Here is a 23,105-nt window from a genome sequence, read left to right on the forward strand (position 1 = left end):
CGCGCCCTGGAGCCAGTACTCCACAAGGAGAGAAGCTTACACAGTGAGAAGCTAGCGAGCCACAACTAGAGAGAGCCAGTGCGCAGCAGTGAAGACCCAGCATAGCCATAAATGAATGAATGAATGAATAGAGCAATCAGAAAGGGGGGAATGATAGCCAAATCTCTAGAATCCTTGTAGTGACGCCAAGGAGGGACTAGCATCAGAGCAGAGGTTCAGTGTGAGGGTCAACTATGTATCCAGAATGAAACAGAAAGTAGCCTTCCTGGGGGACAGCTGAGACCAGACCGATGACGTCCTTATCCAAGAGAGCTTCTGAGAAGACAAACTGAGTTACTTTCTGGAGGAACTTAATAAATTAGATAGAGGGAATAAATTAGATAGAGGGTTTGAGCCCCCCCCAAACAAGTGCAGCTTGTTGCAGCATAGCCAGGAACATAGCCAGGGTTCAGCTGCCCAGCTGTGCCAGTCAGAGGCAGACCACGTTGGTTCTGTCCACCAAGTGACTTGGAGACCTCTTCTAGTCCAGCTTCCGTGCTTCTAAAGGGCAGTGAGAGGAGAGGTGACTAGCAGAGAACTCAGATACCCTCAGACTCCAGTGGTAGAAAACTTAAAGCCTGGCCCAGGAGGAAGACATGGGAAAAAGTGTCTGGAGAAAACTGAGAAACATAAAGGGATTGAAAACACTGTCATACACAGATAAGAATAGTGTGGACACAGGAGATCGCCAAAGGTCAGCTTTTGTTCACTGCAGTGCCGGTGGTACCGTCCATGTTCTGTGGTCTTTAGGCTGTTTGTCTGTGTATATGCATATCTTTAGGAACACACATCATGCTCTTTCTATATACAGAAGGTCCTTCTGAGGACTTGAATTGAAAAAGAGATAAAGGTTAACTTTGTTAAAATGTAAATAGAAAGTCAGATGGAGGAAATGGTAGGTATTGGGATTCTCTTGTAGCTAAGTTGGTAAGGAATCTGACTGCCATGCAGGAGACCCAGGTTTGATCTCCTGGGTCAGGAGATCCTGTGAAGAAGGAAATGGACACCCACTCCATCCAATATTCTTGCCTGGGGAATCCCATGGACAGAGGAGCCTGGTGGGCTACAGTGCATGGGGTCGCAAAGAATCGGATACAGCTTAGCGACTAAACCACCACTAACCCAAAAGACTTTCTGTTGCAGCTGAACTGAGTGCTGAGAGTCTTTGCTGCCAGGAAAACCAGGAAAGAACTTGAGAAAAACACCCTGTCCATGAAACAGTCTTTTCCCGAATCATATTTAAAGAAACATCTAGCCTTAGGGCTAGGGGATGAAGAGGGGAACTAGTGTTTGTGGGATGAAAAGAGTTGTAGTGATGGATGGTGGGGGATGTCTGTTGGAATACAGTGAATATACCTAATGCCGTTGCACTGTCACTTTAAAAGTGATTAAAATGCTAGATTTTTTGTTATGTGTATTTTGAAGTGTTAGCTGCTCAGATGTTATGTGTATTTTACCACAGTTTTTAAAAAATAAGAAAAATAAAAGGGATGCATAATATGGATACTTAGGCAAGGAACATTTTATATTGAGCACAATCTTTCCACAATAATTTTTTTCAGAGAAAAGTAGGGAGACTTTGTTCAGATTTGCTGTTTCTTGCATCAAATTGTGGTTAAAACTCAGTAAGACTGTTGTTTAAGATGTTTGGCACTCAACCAATTGCATAGGGTATTGTTTTTATCTTTGTAAGTGTTGACAGTTTAATGAAGTGAAACTTCCACATCACTCTTAAGTATATCTGATCAAATCTAAATACCATAGAGATTTAACACCCACCTTGTTTACCTTGTTTGTTTACCTTCCTTTCTGCTTCTACTGCATAATTTGACCATGAAGTACATAAGCTCTGTGCCTCCACTTCACCGTCTCTATAATTGGACAGTAATGGTTCCTACCTCAGAGTGGCTGTGACCACTTAAGGAATCGGTTGTGTGTAAATACTAGCGCCTGGCACCAGTGAGCACTTTCATTTTTCTTTTGGGATTTTTATTGAAAATACCCCTCTTAATCATTTGGATAGAACTTCCTCCTTCCCCTTTTATGTTTACATTCCTGTGGATGAATATTAATTATTACCGAAATGAGAGAAGGCTCTGCACTAACTCTGATTCTAATTTTGTCAACTTAAATTTTAAGCGCTGAGAAACCTTTCTCAGCAGACAGTACTGGAAAAGAGCTTTGTTAGGCATGTCAGAGTTCTCCGGACTCCTCTTAAGCTATTTGCCAGAGATCACATAGGGATGACCAGGAGTTATTTGGAGGTATCAGCTGGCAACTTGACTAGGTCATCCTTCAAGTTTGCTGAATACAGACTTAGGAACCATTGGATATGCAGTGAGGCTTATGATGAAGTTCTTACTGGCTAGCCCCTCACTCTCTCACACCCAGATACTGTTTGGGGTTGTGCCTTTACCTAGTGCTTTGGAGGTTGTCACTGGGCCAGTGCTGAGCAGCAAGGTGAGTAAAGGGGAAGTGATCAGTAGAGAAAAGGGACTATGGACACCTGCCAGTTCTCAGGCAGATAGTACAAATGGAAGTTTGGAGACTTAGAAATTGATTTCCCTTTAGGTGCTTACCCCAGGGTGGCCCCAGTACGTCTGCATGACCCCAGGGGTGGCAGGCACTAGCTCTTCAGGTGCCGGTTCTGAAGCCTGAAGCTTTATTGTCCCTGCTGTCACTTCCTATTTCACTGCAGGGCATTCACCTGCCACCACCAGAGCCCCTTCCATGCAGACAGTTTACACAAGACTTAACTCTTTATCAGGAGGTAAATCTTGCTTATTTGGACTTAGGACCTGCCTCCCAGGTACTGTGTGTTGAATTAAAATAGATAAATCATATAAATTGGTGCTTAACATGTATTTTCAGAGTTTAAACCCCTCAGAAAAATATATGTTATATATTTAAAAAAAAAATCACCAGCTGGTTTGCAGTGTGTTCTTATTTAGTGTGCTATTGTCAATTATTGCAGAATCAAGCATTCTGATCAGCCCAGCTAATGATTAGGCTTCCATTTGTAACTGGCATCATCCAGTGAAACTAGAGAAGCTGGCTAAGAAATCCGTAGAGGCCTCCTTGGTTTGTGTCATCCTGACTCTCCCTAGAAGCTGAACACCAGGTTGCGCGTGTGACTGGTGACTGCTCCATCCTGACACCAGACCCTCTCTGTCCACCCCCTGTAGGTATATGGTGCAGTGGCCTGGAGCACGGATACTGCGTCGCCAGGAGCTGGATGCCTTCCTGGCTCAGGCGCTGTCCCCCAAACTCTATGAGCCTGATCAGCTGCAGGAGCTCAAGGTAATCTACAAACCTCATTCTTTGTTTTGGGAGGTCTTGTTTTGGAGCCATGGCTCACCAAGCAGTCACTCAGTGCACTAAACTAGTAACACTAATGACGTGAACTTAAGAGCCTTCAGGGCAAAAGGAATTTCCTTCCCGGTTATAGAAACAGTCAAGTCTACTTTTGTGTGATAAAGATTTTTCCCTTGTTTACCAGTGGGTGTTTATTCTTGTTTTTCACATCAGGAAGTAAACTTGCCTTTTATTTCAGGTGGGGATCCCAAACCCTGGGAGGGCTTGGTCCTAAGAGTTTACTAACATCTGGCCAGGAGTCTTTTTCTTATTTCGTTCTATTATTCCTAAATACAACATTCGTTTTCTCTAAAAAAAAAAAAAAAAAAAAAAAAAAGTCTTTGCCCTCCTGGTATTATAAATCCCTTTTAAAAAACCACTTGAAGAACAATATTATGTCATCATTCCTGTGCCCTTCTAGTCAGCATTTAACATCGTATTCCTTTTAATTTTCCCTTCTAGTATTCTTTTTTTTTTCCTTTGATTGTTTTGACAGTATTAATTTTGTCCATTTTGTCACCTGGTTTTTTGGTGTGCTTATCTTTTCAGTGCACTTTTATTAGTCACTGTGTCCACATGGCTGTACTTGCTTTCTAATTTCTACACTAAATTTTAGAAAGTTCAAGACTTCAGAGTTAGCTAAATTAGTGGATCTGCCTTTTCTTTTTAATGTACAGGGTTTTGGTTTTTTCTTTGACATTGGTTTGATTTTTTTTTGTTGTGGTTTGTGTTTTTTGTTTGTTTTTTTTTTTTTTTTTTTTACAAAATTTGATTTGTAATCAAGTAATCTCTTTTGACAAAATTGCCTTCACTTTTAGATCTTTTTACCATTCTTTATGAAGGCGTTCTTACCCTGCAGAAGAGTTTTAGGCTCATTTGATGGGTTTTCAGTATTCTCCTGTTGGGGCTCAATAAATCTGTGGTTGCCCCTAAATTATTGAGTTAAACTCAGTAATCCAGTGTTGGCCCTCAACCGTGTGGACCCCATGTCATTTGTGATCACCTTAGGCTTCTGATGACTTTGAAACAAGCTAAACTAAAGACAACCAAACTTAGGCGAGTCTACCTCAAATTATATTCTTTACTTTGTAGTTTAGAGAGAAATTTTTTTTAATGGTTCTGAGTTTAAGTTTTCGTTGTAGAATATTTGGCCGGGTGTCCCCTGAGAGGCTGGCACTAAGTGCAGGCTCCGCGTCCTGTGTCCTAGAGTGGTGCCATCACCACCGTCTTCATCAGCAGACTGTGCTCAGGGGTGTGGTAAATACTTTGACTAGAGTGTGGTGCCATCCCTCTACCTCTACTTCCTGTTTCTCTTATTTAGATTATTACATCAGTATTGACATCCCAGTTCTGAAAATCAGACCGCCAGGTATCAGGTATGCCCACCAAGCCTTATTCACCATCAACTTGCTTTTACTCAAAGTTCATCTTCTCCCATATCCTTTTCATTTTTGGATCAACACATAGGATATAACTTTTGAAAGATAGTCACACTCTAAGCTTTCATTTTGGTTCTTTTGAGGTCTTAGTGCTTTCATGATTTTCTCCTGATTCTTCATCTAAAGCCAGGCATTTCTAGAGCTGTGTTTAGAAAGACCCATTTTATGTGCAGTTACTTCAAGCCCACCACTGTCCCTTTGGGTCTTGCTGGTCTGGAGGTCTGTGTTCCTTTCACCAAGGACAGCCTGCATCATTAGTGCTTCATTCACAAGCACCATAAATTCTGAGAGAGCTGGAAGGGAAAATAACAGCGTTCATTGGGGGGAGAAATAATAGTTGGGGTGTTTTGTTTTGTTTTTTAAGATCAGTGATCCTCTCAGTTATCAGATTGAGAACTAATCATTATTTAAATGAACAAAAATCCCTATGCAGAGACTGAGAGTCCCAAAATTCAGTGATAGAAAAGTAAATTTCAAAATGGCTTTTTCACTTAACCATTAAAGTTGTTTTGATATTTCAAAAGCAGTGACAGTGCTTTTCTATAAAACACCATTTTCCTGCTTAGGATATAGTCAACTCTTGATTTTTGTTGTTGTTTTAGAGGCCATTATCCAGTTTGTGGATTGCCCAGATCCTGTTTTTCTTCTCCCATTTTTGCCCATCATGTGCTTTGAAAATAAAGAGGAGAAGAGAAAGGAAAGACCTAATTTTGACAGTTTGCCCTCTTGATGGCTATTCTGATGGGAGGTTTGGGAAAAGATGTTGAAACCATTGGTTTAAATGAATTTGCAAGAGTTTCATCTTGTCCATTCTCTGTCCTCCCGCCACAACCCTGAACAATTGATGAGTGTTCTGCGTGGCTCAGTGATTAACAGCCCTCACTTTTTCCCTGTTATTTTTTATTTTTTGGCACCTCTCCTAGATTACCAGCACAAACATAAAGACTAAGGTAAAGTCAGCACTGATGCTGTATTTGAAGGAGGGTGGGTAAAGGATGAAGAGAAAGATCTTTGTACAGTTTTAATATTTATCCAGTTTCTTTCTCCCTTGCTCTTGACATCCCTATAATTGCCTTAAATTCTTTTAACAGTTTCACATGCCAAGTGCAGAATTAAAAGATGGAAAATGAAGAGCTTTAAAGACAGTATTAGGGACGTGCAGCATGTCTGTGATACCTGTAAGAATTGTTGTGCATATAGGTAAATATGCCAAATCAAAGTAAGAGTCTGTTGCCCAGTAATTAGAAGTCGGACAAAGTAAACCTCACTGGAATTTGGTTCTTCAACTAATTGGCTGGAGATACGTTCCATATTTGTGTTTCCTATAAGATCAGAAAGTCTTGTCACTATTTTTCTAGTTAAGGAACTTTGAATAATGGTGAATATTTTATCTTCTGTGGTATAAGAGAATGAGGTTAAAATGTGAATATTACAGCCATTTCTATGATCAAGGGTTCAGATTCTGGTGCTACCAGTTATCAATTTTGTGACCTTGAGCTCTCTGTGACTCAGTTTCTCCATCCACGAAATGGAGTTCTGACAGCAGTATCACACATACAGTTGTTGAGATGTTAATGAAATAATATATGAAAAAATACTTAGTGTGGTATCAGATACATATTTTTTAAGTGCCCCATAAATATTAGATAGTGTTATATGTATAATTAACGTTTAGGGAATGAAGTATAAAGTACCATGTAAAATAATTAAAATTAAAATTTTTTTGAATAAAGTGAATCCATACAGTAATTGAGATTTTATTCACTTTATTTAGACAGTTTCTAAGAATTTTCCTTTATTAAATTAATAGTAGTTGCTGTTTCTAAAACTAATTGACTTGAAAATCATTTCTTAAACCCATAAAAACATAGTTCATTAAGTAATGATAAAGTTATTTAAAATAAATATATATGTGTGTGGATAAGGTAGACTTAGCCCTTCCTCCCATCAGCTCACTGGGAAGTTACTTGTTTTAACTGAGGTGCCTCTGTGTTCCTGCTCTTATTTCTTAGCCTCAGCACTCGGATGGCCATCTGCCAGAGTGGGCTTGAGCCCTGTTAGTTAAGTGAGGCCTGAGGGTGGATATGGCCCGCGCCACCAGTCACTAAGAAATGACAGTAGTATCGAATTTCCCCGAAGGACCTGCTGCCACTTTGTTTTCTTCAGAGCAGCGTCAGCATCACCGTTGCCTTCCCCTCCGCCTTGACCAGGCCCTCCCTCCCCTGGCCTAGAAGACTGTGGACTGGCAACAAGAGAGCGGCTAGAGGCCTGGTTGCCATCGTCCCTGCAGAGAGGCCACGAGATGGGTGCTGCACAGGCAGCCCCCAAGCTCAGGCTGGCATCGCTGCTGGGACACTTTCCCACAGCGTCAGTGTTTAGGAAGGAGAAACTCTCCCTCTCTGCCTTGAGACTCAGAAGAAAGGAATTTCCTCTTCCTTTCTGCAGTGCAGAGAGAGGCAGGATCAGTAGGGATCTAAGTAAGTTAGGTGACTTTTTTTATTTTCATTTTGCGCCCGCCTCGCTTTCTGCTCATAAATGTAAACATTCATCTGTCATCCCGAACCCACATGCCCTCAACTGAATATGCTTATTAGTTACTCTTTCCAGCACTACACTGGACAAGCAGAAGCCAGCAGGTGTGGGCTGGGAGGGACAGACTTCTTCAGGTTCAGAAGTTCTTCACTGCATTGACTTCAAGTTTTGTTTTTTGTGTTGTTTTGGTTTTTTTTTAAGTTGAAAAATATGGTGTTAGCTGATAGTGGGGAATGTTGACAACGACAGCACGAAACATCAGATAAGCATAAGTTCATCAGTATTTGGCACCGGAGTCATCTTTTTTCTCTTTAATGAAAAGCTCGTTTACCTGCCACAGTTAGGCATTGCTTAGTTTGGTACGCACAAAGACTGCATTCGCAAGATACCATAACCTTAGAAAATAAACGTGCATGGTGGGAAGACAGACATCAGGACAATTAAAACTCAGTCCTGGATAATCCACAAACTAGGTCCTTCACAGATGATCAAGAGTTGACTGTATTTGTCAGTGTTTCTTGTCCTGTGCATTAGATGCTAGAAGAAAGGGCTGTGTGTACAAAGGAAGGCTCACAGCATCAATGACTAGAGGGAAAAGAACCCAGAAATGCAAGTCTCTAGACTCTGATAGTCTGCATGGTTCAGATACAGTGTTTTTGCTGTTGTGTTCTTTCATTTATAAGCTATCCATTTCTCCTAAAACATTTTGACAGTCTCATTAATAAGTTGCTATCTAAAACATTAACATATAAAATAGACATAAAATATAAGCTTTAGAATGAAATTATACCAAATAATTTCTTTTCAAATAATTTTTTTAAGATAACTACTTGAAAAATGCAGAATCTTAATAGAATATTCCTTTTTACCACATTTCTGTTAATACATTACCAGTGTTTAGAATCTGCAGTATAAAATTTTATTTCATAAATGAATTGTGGGCTTCTTAACTGCTAAGGAGACCATGAATGATTTGTTACTTTGTCATGTGTCCACCTTAAACACGGTATTGATTTATACTTGTATAACTTTACAAATTTCAAATTGAAATATTTCAGTATATTTATAAAACAGCCTCTTAAACTTAAATTTGTTAAATAACATAAAAAGTCTTTCTGTTCAGACAGGTCAGTGTTAAGTCACTGTAAGATAGTGATAGAGCTACTTAGGGGGCATTTGGTTGAGGGGTGCCCTTATGACCCATGGAGAGTTATAGTCAGACATTGCAAGAGTTGGATGCTGTAGTGCTCTTACTCCATAGAAATAATTCTTTTCCATTTAAAGATTGAGAACCTCGATCCCCGAGGCATTCAGCTGTCAGCTCTCTTCATGAGTGGCGTGGACATGGCCCTGTTTGCAAACGACGCATGTGGCCAGCCAGTACCCTGGGAACACTGCTGTCCTTGGATGTATTTTGATGGGAAGCTCTTCCAGTCCAAACTCCTCAAAGCAAGCCGGGAAAAGACCCCACTCATCGACCTCTGTGATGGTCAGGTCAGTTGCAGGAAAGCAGGCTGGGTGGGGCAGGGAGGAGGGGGTGGCCCCTTCTAACCAGAATGAAATAATGTTCACTAGCTAATCTGTTGTCTTTCCTACTGAATTTGTAATGAGCCCATGCAACAAGAATTTAATTTAGATTGAGCCAGCCCAGTGTGTAACTGAATGTCAATTCAGTGCCCACATGAGCTGAGCCCAGAACATACACTTGGTTCTCATTATTCACAGTAATTGTACTGTATGAATTCACCTTGAACACTGAATTAGCAAATACTGAATTTTTGCACTTAGGGAAAATACAGGGTTAGGGTCCTGCAAGCCTTCCGTCGCATTGTCTTCATCGGTCAGTCAATAAGACAATAACCTTGTCTTATGTATATTTCTGTTTAAATACTTCTTAATGCATATACATTGTTAACTCACTCACATTGAACTTACGACTGGCAACGTTATAACTCAGCTTCAACAAAGCTCATTTAACTAACACACGCATTTTGTCTGTACGGCACATCACAGCCTGGCACTTGGGAACACTAGCCAATACTCAGCACTGTGCTATTCTAACAGCAAAGTCATTCACAAAAACACGAAAACTGTGGCACTAAGGAGACGGTGACTGGACACATGTTTACAGTATAAAAACTGAAGCATGAAGGCAGTGCTGTGCTTTCTTTAACCTTAGGTGGCAACTCAAGCTTTATTCCACTCAGTGAATGTCTTCAGATGACTGTGAAAATGCTAGGAGTATTGATTTTGAGTTTATAAATAAATTTTAGCAAGTGGCTGAGTTTACAGATGTGGAACTCATGAATAGTCAGGATTGACTGTACTTGTTACAGTTCTAATTTAAAAATAAAGTGAAGTAGGTCATCAGGTTATCTTGTCCCTTTGTATATAAAAGAAGTTCACATATGCTGCAAGCTTTTTGCTTTTTAACCTTAGACTACAAAACAAGTATTCTTCCACATACTGCTTAAGTTCAGCTCAGTTTAAAGACAAATTTACAGAGTAAGCAGATTTTCAGGTTCTCTGATTAAAGATTTGTTGCTGGTATAGCGACTTAGCACATACCTATTTATGTATTTATCAACAAAAGACACTCAGTGTTTTTTTGCAGTATAATTTGACACACACAAGTTGTATTGCTCACATTTGTGCAGGCTACCTCACTGGTAGCCCCATGGACAGGTCAATTGGTCTATTGTCCTTTCTCTATTAAAGAGCTCCAGGCATCTCTTAAGAAGCATCTACTACTCTTTGCCTCAGTTCCTTTTCTGTAAAGTGAATGTTTGACCTAAAATTAAATTGGTTAGGAAAGTAAAATTTAAAGATGTGAACTAGGCATCATCTACTCCCTGGTGCATGAGTGGAAGGAAGGCTGTGAGCATGACTTGTCTGGACTTAGTCATTGATTTTGAGAACCAAATTTGTTTTCAGTTAATGAATTTTATAGTAAGTGGTTCTCATCTAAAAATATGTTGAGAAGGTAGAAATTTAAATTCTTGTTTTATAAGATTATGAGATAAAGTATCTTTTTTTTTATTTTTTGGCTTTTTTTTTTTTTTTTTTGGCTTTTGTGGTCATGTTTGCATTCTGTAGCCTTCCCTGGTAGCTCAGTGGTAAAGAATCTGCCTGACAATGCAGGAGATGTAGGAGATACAGGTTTGATCTCTGGGTCAGGAAGATCCTCTGGAGAAGGAAATGGCAAGCCACTCCAGTTACTCTTGCCTGGAAAATCCCATGCACAGAGGAGCCTGGTGGGCCATAGTCCATGGGGTCACAGAGTCAGACAGGACTTACCGACTATACTACAACAACAACAGTAACATTGCATTCACTGAGCAGATTGTGGCTGTGTTCTTTATGGGTAAATAAGCACAGACAGAGGAGCCTGGCAGGCTACAGTGCATGAGATCACAAAGAGTAGGACATGACTAAGTGGTTAACACGCATGTAGGCGTAGCATAGTGGTCAGCATGTCTTATTTCTTTCCTTTTCATTCCAATTCAATTGAATTGAATTTGTGAATGAAGTTTTCACATGCCAGTCCTTGACTTCCAGGCCGAGCAAGCTGCCAAGGTAGAAAAGATGCGACAAAGCATCCTGGAAGGGCTGAACTTCTCCCGGCAGAGCCACCCACTCCCCTTCCCACCGCCAGCGGCGCTGCCTTTCTACCCCACCTCTGTGTACCCGCGGCACTTCGGGCCCGTCCCCCCGGCCCAGGGCCGAGGGCGGGGCTTTGCAGGTGAGTGTGTCCACCACTGTAGGTACGGACTTGCTAGTGTGGGGAGACACACACACACGTAACATGCAGGCCTTCTCAGTGAGCTGTCTCCTGCTGTGCTGAGACCTTGTAAATAATTCTCAGCCTTAGTTATGAAGTTTGCAGCAACAGCTCTTCACATTAGAAAGGAATAAACTTGATCCTGGAAGAGATTACGTATGGGAAAGGGAGTGGGAGCAGAAGCTATTGCAGAGATATGATTTTTAAATTGGTCAGTGTAGCCAAAAACTCTGCTGACATTTGTGGTTTAAGATTTTCTCATGTTGTGGGGTCAGCGGAGCTGTCCTCCACTAAGGCTGCCTCCCAAGCCTGTGGCAGAGCCCATAGCAATAGTGTTTGGTCTCCAGAGGCTCCTCCAAGAGCAGGCAAGGTGACTTTTCTGTGTTGCTGGTGAGCAGAAGGGTCAGGAGGCTCTTCCCTGACAGCTGATGGTGTAAGAACAACTGAAGGACACGGGGGTCTCTCTGCCTGAAAGCCCACTGGTGGCCTTCCCTGAACCCAGTTCCTCATGGCTTCTCCCGTCTCTCTCCACCCGGGTCCCACAGGAGTCTGTGGCTTTGGAAGCCCCTATGGGGAAACTGTAGCGACAGGCGCTTACCGTGCCTTCCGCGTGGCGACAGCAGCAGGACACTGTGGAGCCTTCTCAGGCAGTGGCAGCAGCAGGACTAGCAAGTCACAGGGCGGTAATTATGCCCCGATTCCCCCAGAGCTTTTTTCCACCAGCAGCTTCCCGCTCCTTCTGGCTCTTCTTCCTTTGTCTGTCCTGACTCCAGCACCAAGTCCTTTCTGATAGGCCCCCACTCTGGTATTTGCTGCTGCTCATCTGCCAGCCTCTGCCTGCCCCCGGATCTCTGCGGCAGCTTTGCTCTGACCCACGTCTGTCTTCCAGCGGGACCAGTGTGTCCACACACAGCCCTTCTGTGCACCTGCCTCCTAATCATTGCCTCCTGTGATAGACAGGTTGCCCATTCATTCCCAGGGACGTTTTTTTGCCTTTGTGTTCTCTAACAGCCCTCTCTAGGTAAAGAGGATCATGCTTGTATAGAAGAATCTAAGGGCATTGTACAGTTCTTGGCATAAAAGAGTTTTTCATAGTTTTTTTCAGAGAAATATTAGTAAAGAAAAGTCTAATAAAATAGTCTGGTTTAAATTTCCATTGCTTCTCTTCTCATTCATATTAGGCTTGTGAGGGTGAGAAAAAGTCTGAACATTGAGTTTTGAAATATTATCTCGTGATTTTGCTGTACTTGGAAGCCCATGACTTATAACTTTGTCATAAATGCCACATTTTGGGACTGCAAATCTAAACCTGATTGTCAAGTCTGTGTTACAGGATTACTCAAATACAGTTTTGAAGAACTTTTAGGATAGGCAAGCCTTTCTTGATCAGAAATATTTTTCCAGTTGAGTTACTTGGGTTCTTACAGAAGCTACTAGAGACATCTTTTGTAATAGTAATACTCTTCTGGGTGAATGCTGCCCTCTCTCTGTAGCTATGGAAGCCACTTTTCTTCTGCTGGACTTGCATGCCTGCTCCTGCCTCCCCTTAGTTCTCCTGGCTTTCCAGGGTGCTTTCCTCCTGTTACTGCGCATCACACAATGCACAGTAATGTGTGTTCTCTGCTTTACAATCAGCTTCAGCTTTTTGCAACCCTTGCCTGGAAACTCATGCTGGCCTGCAGTTGTGATAAAATACTGTTGGGGGAGGTGGGGAGGAGTCCTGACTGTGAACATTGCTCTATCAGTGGTTTAGTCTGAAATGACAGTAGGAATGTGCTTCCTAACTTTAACCAAATTGTGTCTGGAATTCAGATCTCCACTGTCCAGTATGGTAGCCACTGGCCACATATGGCTTTCAAGCACTTGAACTGCGGCTCATCCAAACTGAGCTGTGTCCTAAGCGCACATCTAATTTTACAGACTTAACATAGAAAGAAGGCATAATGTCTCATTAGTAGTTTTTTATATTGATTACATGTTATTTTGGGTATATTGGGTTAAATAAAATATATGTTATTAATATTTACTTCATGTGTTCTTACTTTTTTAATGTGGCTACTAGTAAGACTTATTTGTAGGTTTTGTTGGACAGCGCTACCTAGCTGTTAATGAACATGGCTAACACCCGGATGATGGAGAATTTATTATAATCCTTTCCATCTCCCAAAAAAGAAGATGCTTGAGTTTCTGTTTTGTTTTGTTTTTATCAGAAATTTTGGTATCAATTAATTGTCTAAGCATTTTCTTAGGTAAGTTAGAAAATTTTGGAATAGTCAGGCTACCAGTAATTAATAGAAGTTAGTGAATACAAGGAATATTTGTAACCCTGCCTAGGGAAATTATCATTTAATAACACAATAAGACTTAACAGGCTAGCTTTACTGATTAATTTCTGTAGTGTTTTGTTAAGGTAGTAAAGTCTAAGTAATTACCCAAAGAGAAAAACATTTGAATTTGCAGATTTCTATCTTGATAATGTGGAAGGTGTGCCATGTATACCCAGTACTTTATTGGATCTGTTTCTGCCTAATAGCTGTACTCATTTTTCAGCCATAACTTAATTTCAGTTGTGATTTCTTCCAATAGCCAACACAGTTGTCTTACTTTCAGATATATTTTTAATGACAACTTAAAATCATTAAAATCAAACTGTGTGCAAAGATAGTTCACATAATAAACAAGAAGTCTTTACAAAGGAAGAGAAAGGGTTTCATATGAAGTAGAAACCACATTTGAAAAGAAATTGCTTGCTTGTTTCTCTTTGCTATTTCTGTGATTGTCAAGATTTTTTTCATCTACTTTTGTGCAGGAATCCAACCTATACCTTCTCAGGGAGGGAAGCTAGAAATAGCTGGCACCGTGGTTGGCCACTGGGCTGGGAGCAGACGGGGCCGAGGAGGCCGTGGGCCTTTCCCCCTGCAGGTAGTTTCTGTTGGAGGACCAGCAAGAGGGTGAGTTCTGAACAATGAAAATGTATTTGTGTAAATAAAACCAACCTCTTACCTGTTACTTTAATTATAAGCTTGCTGGTAACATCTTTATATCATTAAATATATTTTTATTGGTTATGTAGGATTCCATTATATACAACATTATGTAATTATTTAAACCATTGTTAAATAATTATCCAGAAATTAAAGTCTGTGCTTCCTATAGCATAGACTAGACACCTTTAAATCCATTTGATATTATTTTAAATGTTATCTTTAAGAGATACAAGCCTGTTTGCTTTTGTCCTCTTTTATGTGTTTAGGCGTCCAAGAGGCGTTATTTCCACTCCAGTGATCCGAACATTTGGAAGAGGTGGAAGGTACTATGGCAGAGGCTATAAAAACCAGGGTGCGATTCAGGTAATAGCACCACGTAGTGCCAGTGCCAGCTCACTTCTGGGCGCCTGCTCTGCCCCGGCCAGTGTTTCAGGGCCCCTGACCAGAGAGGGGGGCGCTGGAAGGCTTCTGACCCAATAGTGGCACCTGGTGGTTTTCAAATGTACCTTCCCTCAAACCCACCTTCCTGCAAACCCAGACCGTTTTAGCATCGTGTGGGGTAAAGAGTGTGAGCTCGTGTTCGTGTGCTGTACCTGGGAATTTAGCTGAGATAATAATCCAGAAGCTGTTAATGCTATCTATATTATAAACCATCATTTAGGTGAATCACATTTAGGATTTAAAAAGAAGTTGTGACTTTGTAAGTGCTAGAACAGTGCCTTTTTTTTTTTTTTTTCCCCCTCCTGCACCATCTTGACTAGTTCTTCCATGAAAGGATCAGCTCATGAGAAAATAAAGTCACAGACTGTCTGTCTTCATAAAAGAGCTAGAACTTTCTTCTGCTTTGGATATTCCATTTTAGGACCTGGATTCTGATGAATTTCCCCTTGAGAATGATGTTTTAAAAAGACCAGTCAACCTTAACACTGTATTACATTGTCTCATTTATTGAATTATGGCTTTAATTAAAGTACACAATTTTTTTCTTATAGCATCCTTGTAAACATTAAGAGGAGTACACTTGTGTGACTCATTTATTAATTAATAATCCTTATTTGGAAATAGTTGGCCAAGAGAAAATAAAACTTCTGCCTTTGCCAGGTGATCTTAGCATCTTGATAGCTTCTGTTTTGATGAAATACATCAAATAAATCAAGTGCAGAAACAGTCTCTTGCCTGAAAACAGGTCCAGGCAGCCCCTATTTGCCGTGCAGCATCCAGCAAGGGGGAGGTCCTCAGCTCATTCCGGCTGCCCTGTAGTCCCACCCTGACCGTCCTCAGCCTTCATCAAAATGCTCTTTTGAGCCAGAGGTACTCTCAGTCTCTCAGTGGGTTGATGAGGAGGAGGAGAACTTCTTCCTTACTTCTCTAGCCTGGAGCTTGTCCTATAAAATGCCTCTGGTTTTTCATTACAGTCATCCTTGGTGGGTACAAGGGCCTTTCCTGAGCTAGTAGTGGGAAATATGTATCCCTATAATGCTTAAGCACTTTTATTTTCATTATAAAACCTAGATACCAAAAAACCACACACGCATATATCAAAACGTAGTTAAATGAGAGATAAGGCAAGTAGCCATCACCCATGTGATGAGTAGCATTTTCCCAGCTCTTTCCAAGAGCCTCACAGGCCCAGTCACAACACTAACCTCCTGCCTCCCTCTGCACAACATAACCACAACCCTGGAGTTTTACACTCAGTTATTTCTCCCTTGTCACTTTCTGGTTTTTTATCGCTCATATGTGCCTTCCTAGACGCTTGATGAATTGTATTCATTTTCTTTAGTTTGCTATGTCTTCTAAGTCTCTCTGAATCACCAGGTTTCCCTCCCTCCCTTTTTCCTTCATTTATCAACTGAAGGACAACTCCGGCTATTTCACCTTCAGAATCCTGGCCTTTGCTGCGTGCACACTCACAGTGCTGTTCCTCGTGTGCCTCTGACCTTTCTTGCCCACTAGTAGCTGGGTCTGGATGCTTCATTGTACTTTGGTTTGTCCCTGTGGCAAGACTGCAGTGGAGTCATGTGCTTTCCTGTCTGCTTATCTTTTTTTATGTGTCAGAACCTGTTGATCCATTCATATACTGCAGATTGAAAAATGAAGATACTCTCATTCCATCATTTGTTTTTCTTTATTGGGATATTTTTATAAAGAGATGCTTCCCTTCGCTTTCCATTTGGTGCCTCAGTGTTACAGCCCTTCAGGAAAGCTATAGATGAACACATGGTTCTGTAACTCAACTCACCTGTCTTTGGCCACTGGGACCCTTTGCTGTGACCTCTAGTCTTCAGTAACTTCCTGTCTGGTGTATCACCCAGCCCAGCAAACCAGTGACAGTCATTTCTCTTTGTTTCTTGGTTTCTTTAGTGAGAAACAGCATTTCAAGACCACAGTAAGAGCACTCCCTGATGGACATAAGTGGCCATAGTGTCAGTCACAGTTCCTAGTGTTCTGGGTACATAGACACACACAGTCCTATTTCTTTATATATATAAACACACACACAAACGATATGCTTTTTATTATATTTTTTAAAGGTAGGATTCTCTTGAATTAACACTGATGTTTTCAGTTTAAACTGAAGACTATAAGGCTTGTATTTAGTCTCATCTCTGTTAAATCTGTATGTTCTTTCTTCTAGACCAAGTCACCATTTCTGGGCTTTTCCTATGAACAGATCTAGAGGGAAGAGGTGTACCCATGCACACTCATGTATAATGCACATGCAAACATATATACATGTAATCTGCTGTTCCTGCCCACCCCAATTAAATTGACTCTTCTAATGCAAATTCAGAATTTCAGGAATTTGACTTACCGTTTACTATTTATGTCAGTGTGTCCTTTCTTCCCTCCTGAGAATCTTGGTTCCTAAGAACCCAGAGAATGATTAAATTAGAACATCCCGTAGCTCCTCATTTATTTCATCCCACATTGCACACACAGTCTGTTCAGCTCAGTTCAGTTGCTCAGTCGTGTCCGACTCTTGGCGACATCATGAACTGCAGCATGCCAGGCCTCCCTGTCCATCACCAACTCCTGGAGTCCACCCAAACCCATGTCCATCGAGTCGGTGATGCCATCCAACCAACTCATCCTCCGTCATCCCCTTCTCCTCCCGCCCTCAATTCTTTGGCTCCATCCCTTGATTCTTTCTGGAGTTATTTCTCCACTGATCTCCAGTAGCATATTGGGCACCTACTGACCTGGGGAGTTCATCTTTCAGTATTCTATCTTTTTGCCTTTCATACTGTTCATGGGGTTCTCAAGGCAAGAATACTGAAGTGATTTGCCATTCCCTTCTCCAGTGGACCACATTCTGTCAGACCTCTCCACCATGACCCATCCGTCTTGGGTGGCCCCATACGGCATGGCTTAGTTTCACTGAGTTAGACAAGGCTGTGGTCCATGTGATCAGATTGGCTAGTTGTCTGTGATTGTGGTTTCAGTCTGTCTGCCCTTTGATCTCCTCTCTCAGTGCCTACCATCTGACTTGGGTTTCTCTTACCTTGAGGAATAGCTAATACTTCCATCACTAGCACAATCACAGGAAACAATTAAAGTGTTGGTATATGCTTCCTCCTTTTCCCCCCACCATTCTCACATTTTAAAAAGTAGCTATGCTACTACTGTCTACATTGTCCAGGGTACATTATCCTTTCAGCTACATTTGTCCAGGGTCTGTAGATAACTATGTCCTATGCCCCATAAGCCTTGAGGCTGATGGTCCATTTTGTCCCTCTGAGGCTCTTTTCTTTAGTGAGTTCCTAGGGAGGACTTAGGATAACAGTAATTTGAAAGTAGTTTATTTTCCCAGTAATTAGAAATATTGGCTCACATCTTCTCAAGATACTTTACACATGTTACGATTTTCTTCTGTCATAAAGCTTTGCTTTATGACTAATAAAGACTAATAATAATTGAATTGTCTTTCCCTTTGAAGTCATTTGCTGTTTTGACCTAAATGCCTAAATTGTTTTCTCCCCCACCCCACCCCCGCCACAACCCCAGTTTTCATTTTTTTTCGCTGAAGTTTAGTACTGGTCATTCTTGGGTCATTGCACTCAGTATGCAATACTCCGGTACAATTTCAACTTTTTTTTTTTTCCAGAAAATTTTCTTGAGTTACTTGTTTTTCATTTCAATTCTTTTGCTTTGGTTTCTTTTCATCTCTGGTGCTCTGTCTTCAGTGTTTGGCATACTCTGGATTCCTTTTTGTCTCAAGATGTGACTCATATACTAATGCAGTTCATCTGTTTAAAGTGTACAATTCAGTGTATTCTCAAGGTCATACAGCAATCACCACTAATTCCAGAACATTTATCACCCCAAAAGAAACCCCAAAAGAAACTTTACTCATGAGCAGTCACACCCCACCCTCATAGACTCTGATGATCTGCTTTCTGTCTGGACTTGCCCTCTGTACAAATGCACCTGCTGTGCCCCAGACCAGGACTTCATTCTTTATTGTTGCGAGTGATGCGCCACTGTCTAGATAATACTGCATTTTGTTTACTTGTTCATCAGTTGATGGACGTTTAGATTGTTTCCACTTTTTTGCTATTATGAATAATGCTGCTGCTGCTGCTGCTAAGTCGCTTCAGTCGTATGAACACATATTTAAAGAACACATATATTTTGTGTCCCCCCCCAAGTTTTAAGGAGATATAATTGACACAATATTATATCAGTTTCATTTCTACAACATAATGATTTGATACTTGTATTTACAAAATGATCACCCGAGTAAGTCTAGTTAACATCCATCACTGCACGTAATTACAGATTTCATTTTCTTGTGATGGGAATGTATCCTTTAAGATATTCTCAGCAACTTTTAAATATATAATAGAGCACTGTTAATTGTAGTCTTTATGTGCAAGTTTTTGTATGGACACATTTTCAGTTCTCTTGAGTATATATGTAAAAGTGAATTTCTTGGTCATATGGTAACTCTGTGTTTAAGCATTTGAGGAGCCACAAAATTTTCAAAGTGACTGCATTTTCCATTCCTGTTACCAATGTATGAAGATTCCAATACTATATACGTCCATGGCAACACTTGCTACTCTCTGTTACTGAGTTTAGCCGTCCTCGTGGGTGTAAAATGGGATCTCATTGTGTGTTTGATCTGCATTTCCCTTTCTTTGTCTCTGATTTTAAAAATTTTCTTCTTTAACCTTCAGGTATTATATGATGTTTACTTAGTGGTGTTTCTTTTAGTTTAGTGTTCCTTTCTGGAATTATTTTTTCTTTTATTTTTAATTCTTCCCTAAGGTTTTCACCTCACTTGATGGCTTTTCCTGGGTTAATATGTGTTCCTGTTCATCCTGTCCTGTCATAGCCTGTTTTAAAATCAGAGGAAGAAGTCTTAATCATTTACTGGCGTGCCATTCTGACGTATTTCATTGTCCTTGGGGATGCTGTTCCATCTTTTATTGGTATAATGTGTGACTTCACCGTGGTACTTCCTGTTGCTCATTTTTAAGTGAAAGTAGTACTCTTGCCCCTTGAGAAGGACAGCTGATAACTGGCACCTTGTTTCCTGAGTCGCTGGCCTTCCTGCCTCTGTTCTTGCCATCCTGATGGGGCAGTTCTGAGAGGCTGTGTCAGTGGGGCAGGAGTCAGTGCTGCCCCCTGCTCATGGTGCTTATAGTGGTGGGCGACTCTTTGCAGTGTTCTGGGCTTATGGGAAGAATTTGCTGTAGAGAGAGGGAGTGTCTGTTTCCAAACAGCTACAGGCTATAGGAAAGACAGCCTATAGCTGTCTTTCCTTCTTAGTCTTCTGCATCCTTCAGAACTATAGGGCAGGCCCCTCAAAGCATTTCCTGTAGCAGGCATCTGTGAGGGAACTGCTTCATCACCACTGGCAATACTGCACCACATATGTGTTTAGTCTGGGAAGTGGACTTTTTCCTTAAGAGAGTGAGGGCTTTGAGATTTGAAAGCATGTACTTGAAATCGTCAGTATTATTTTTCTTCCCTTTTGGCCCTCCTGTATTTTTATATTAATTACTTTCCTCAAGGTTCCTAGAGAATAACAGAAGTATTGACTTCTAGAAAAGTTTACATGATATTTCTGAACTGCAGGATTCAAAACTAAAATGAGAAGACACTGTGTAAAAATGGCCCCAGCTGGGAAACATGATAACCCTGGTGTACAAGAGGGTGTCTCTAGAAGCAAGGGTGATAGGTACCGCCAGTTCTACTCTGTATATAGACTGCAGAGTGGAGAGAGTATATAATAGAATGAAGAGCAGATACAGAGTATGTAATATAGAATGTATATGTATTACAGAGTGTATATGGACTATGAAGTTGACCCTTGGACAACATGCAGTCAAAAATCCACATAGAACTTTATAGGCAGCCTTTCTTCCATGTCCACAGTTCCACATTTGCAGATTCATTTAGGGCTATAGTACGTATTGATTGAAAAAAAATCCATATAATGGTGGACTTGGGCAGTTCAAATCCATGTTGATCAAGGGTCAACTGTATAGAGAATATATGGAGTATATAATAGAGTGCATAGAGTATATTATAGTGTATAATATGCATAGGGTAGAGAGTACATACAATGAGGGACACAGCCACACATTCACTGCATTCTATTCTTGAATCTGCAGTGAGTCACCAGGCCTCAGTTGGTGTCTCCTCTCTCCCGTTGTTTATCAAACACTGCCTTATTGCTTGCTGTCTTTCATTTTTAATAGGGCAAGCCTCCCTATGCTGCTTCAGCAGAAGAAGTGGCCAAAGAACTGAAGTCGAGATCCGGGGAATCTAAATCCTCCGCTATGTCTTCAGACGGGTCCCTGGCTGAAAACGGAGCGGTGGCTGAGGAGAAGCCGGCTCCCCAGATGAACGGGAGCGCGGGCGACACCAGGGCCCCCAGCCACTCGGAAAGTGCCTTGAACAATGACTCTAAGACGTGCAATACAAATCCTCACTTAAATGCACTAAGTACAGACAGTGGTTGCCGTAGAGCTGATGCTCTGGAGGCAGCTGTCTTAAAGAAAGAAGAGTAAACTTATTTTTTATAGAGGGTGAAGGATGCTGGAAGGGTAAGGATTTAGGAATATCTGGAGAGAAAGAGAGCCTACAGTTATGTACATTTTTTCCTTTCCGTAAGAGAAAAATGAGGACTTTGGAAATTCGGATCCCTCTTTGATATCAGAGATTTAAACAACACATTTTTAGTTTTAACCAGTTGTAGTCAAAATGCTACAATAAAACAAAAAGAGAGAAAGAAAATGAAGAGCATTTGACTCCCACACTTAAAATGAAGTACACACAAAGTTTAAACTGGTTAATGACAAAAGCCTATAGTTGTTTCTTGAACTATAAAGAAAACAAATTTTGGCAGTCTTTAAGTATATATAGCTTAAAATATCATTTTTAGCATTTGGCACCATATGTATGCCATTATCTTTGATTTTGCATTACTGTTCACAAGAAAGCTTTGTCTAAGGCTTTGATTTTATGATTATGAAAGAAATAAGGCACAACCACAGTTTTTCTTTCTTACTTAAAATTCATCACTGTTGATGTGGTTCTTTTGTGTTAAGAAAAAAAGTGCAACTATCAAAACAAAAAATTATAGAGTAATATTGCCGTTCTGCTGATTTTAAATATACAGTACATCATACATACTTTACAAGCAAGTTAAATGGAGATAAAGTTGAAATCATAGAAGATGCAAATGACCTTTCAAAATCAACACAATGTGTTCTGAAACTTTTCGTGACTTAATACCATGCATCTGTGATCAATGAACTATGTGGTTTTGAATCGGATGTAGACCATTAGTGCTACTTACTTGAGCTAAACTTCTGCATGGTTCATAATTTTTAAAGTGTGTAGTTAATATTATGCATGTTATCGTCCTTTCTTCCATTCTTACCAGTATGTGCCCATTTGCAAAACAAAAATGCTAATAATCAGTAATAGTCCTATAAAAGATGTTAACTCTGTTTAGTCATTGACTGATCTTGCTCTAACCTTAAAATTTTGTGATTATTGACCTCTGTTGCATTTATTCTAAAACCCCCCAAATTATCTAGCTGTTTCAAATATCAACATTACCCTGGTGTATTCACTGCTGTATGCATTATTGTTCTTTGTTGCTGTTTTATGCCTTCATATTAGCAAAATATGAAATTCTGTGAAAAACAAAAAAAATCCCTTTGATCTTTAAAAGAAAAAACAAAAAAAAAAAACAACCCCCCCTTCTGTAGCAGGAAACAAATTGCTTGTTCTTGAGAACTTTCCCATCAAGAATTTAGTAGAAGCAGGTATACTTATATCATTTTGATGTTTTTGTTAATGTTTCCAAACAATGTACTTTGAAATCAGAATCACTTCTTATTCGTTTTCATATAATTCTCCTGATGCTCTTCATCACACATTAGTGATCAGAAATGAGATGTAATTCCCCAATCCCTGCCCGCAAGACCTGAGTAGGATCTTACTGTAAGTTGAAGGGAGTTTTGCCCTAACTCATGGATTGTGCAAGAATGAACTGCTGTTGGGTTTGACTGATTGTAGATGGGTTGTGGTGTGGTGTATCTGAAGGCTATTGAATGCAACTTACAATGCTTAATAAAAATCTTTATTCTTTTAGTATAAAGATGGTGTGGCTTTAAATTCTTTGTAAGAACATCCATTTTACTGAGGTTTAATGCCAAGTGAAACAGCTATTAAAGAGCTTAGTCAAATAACCAAAATTTAGAAGTATTTTGCCCATTGCAAGCAATTCCATGTCTTGCTGTAAAGGAACATGTGTTGTCAAAGTGCAAGTTATGTTGATGCTGATGCCTGAATTTCATAATTACAAAAAAGACAGTCTTTGATAGAGCAGGCTTAGAAATAGAAATTTAAGTGTTTTTTTATAAAAGCCCAAGGAAGAAATACATTTGATCTTGATTAGACCACTTTTAAAAAAGCCAAATCCATACTGTATTTGTTTAGTTTTTA

General features: G+C 40.4%; 1 protein-coding gene across 2 annotated transcripts in view; it reads left to right on the top strand.

The window, feature by feature from the left end:
• Positions 1-22,758, top strand: part of FAM120A (family with sequence similarity 120A) — a 116,926-nt gene extending 94,168 nt beyond the window's left edge. The window contains exons 12-18 of one of the 2 annotated variants that reach the window (XM_006045415.3): positions 3,225-3,339; positions 8,649-8,858; positions 10,923-11,106; positions 11,691-11,828; positions 13,955-14,096; positions 14,399-14,495; positions 20,846-22,758. In XM_006045415.3, the coding sequence (XP_006045477.1) occupies positions 3,225-3,339; positions 8,649-8,858; positions 10,923-11,106; positions 11,691-11,828; positions 13,955-14,096; positions 14,399-14,495; positions 20,846-21,157 (1,198 nt within the window). In that variant the 3' untranslated portion in view covers positions 21,158-22,758. Of the gene's footprint in view, positions 1-3,224; positions 3,340-4,714; positions 4,770-8,648; positions 8,859-10,922; positions 11,107-11,690; positions 11,829-13,954; positions 14,097-14,398; positions 14,496-20,845 lie in introns of those variants that run through there. The other variant, XM_025282081.2, reaches the window with a different exon arrangement.
• Positions 22,759-23,105: the final 347 nt, after the last annotated feature.

This window comes from Bubalus bubalis, chromosome 3, assembly GCF_019923935.1.
Source record: "Bubalus bubalis isolate 160015118507 breed Murrah chromosome 3, NDDB_SH_1, whole genome shotgun sequence".
NCBI lineage: Eukaryota > Metazoa > Chordata > Mammalia > Artiodactyla > Bovidae > Bubalus > Bubalus bubalis.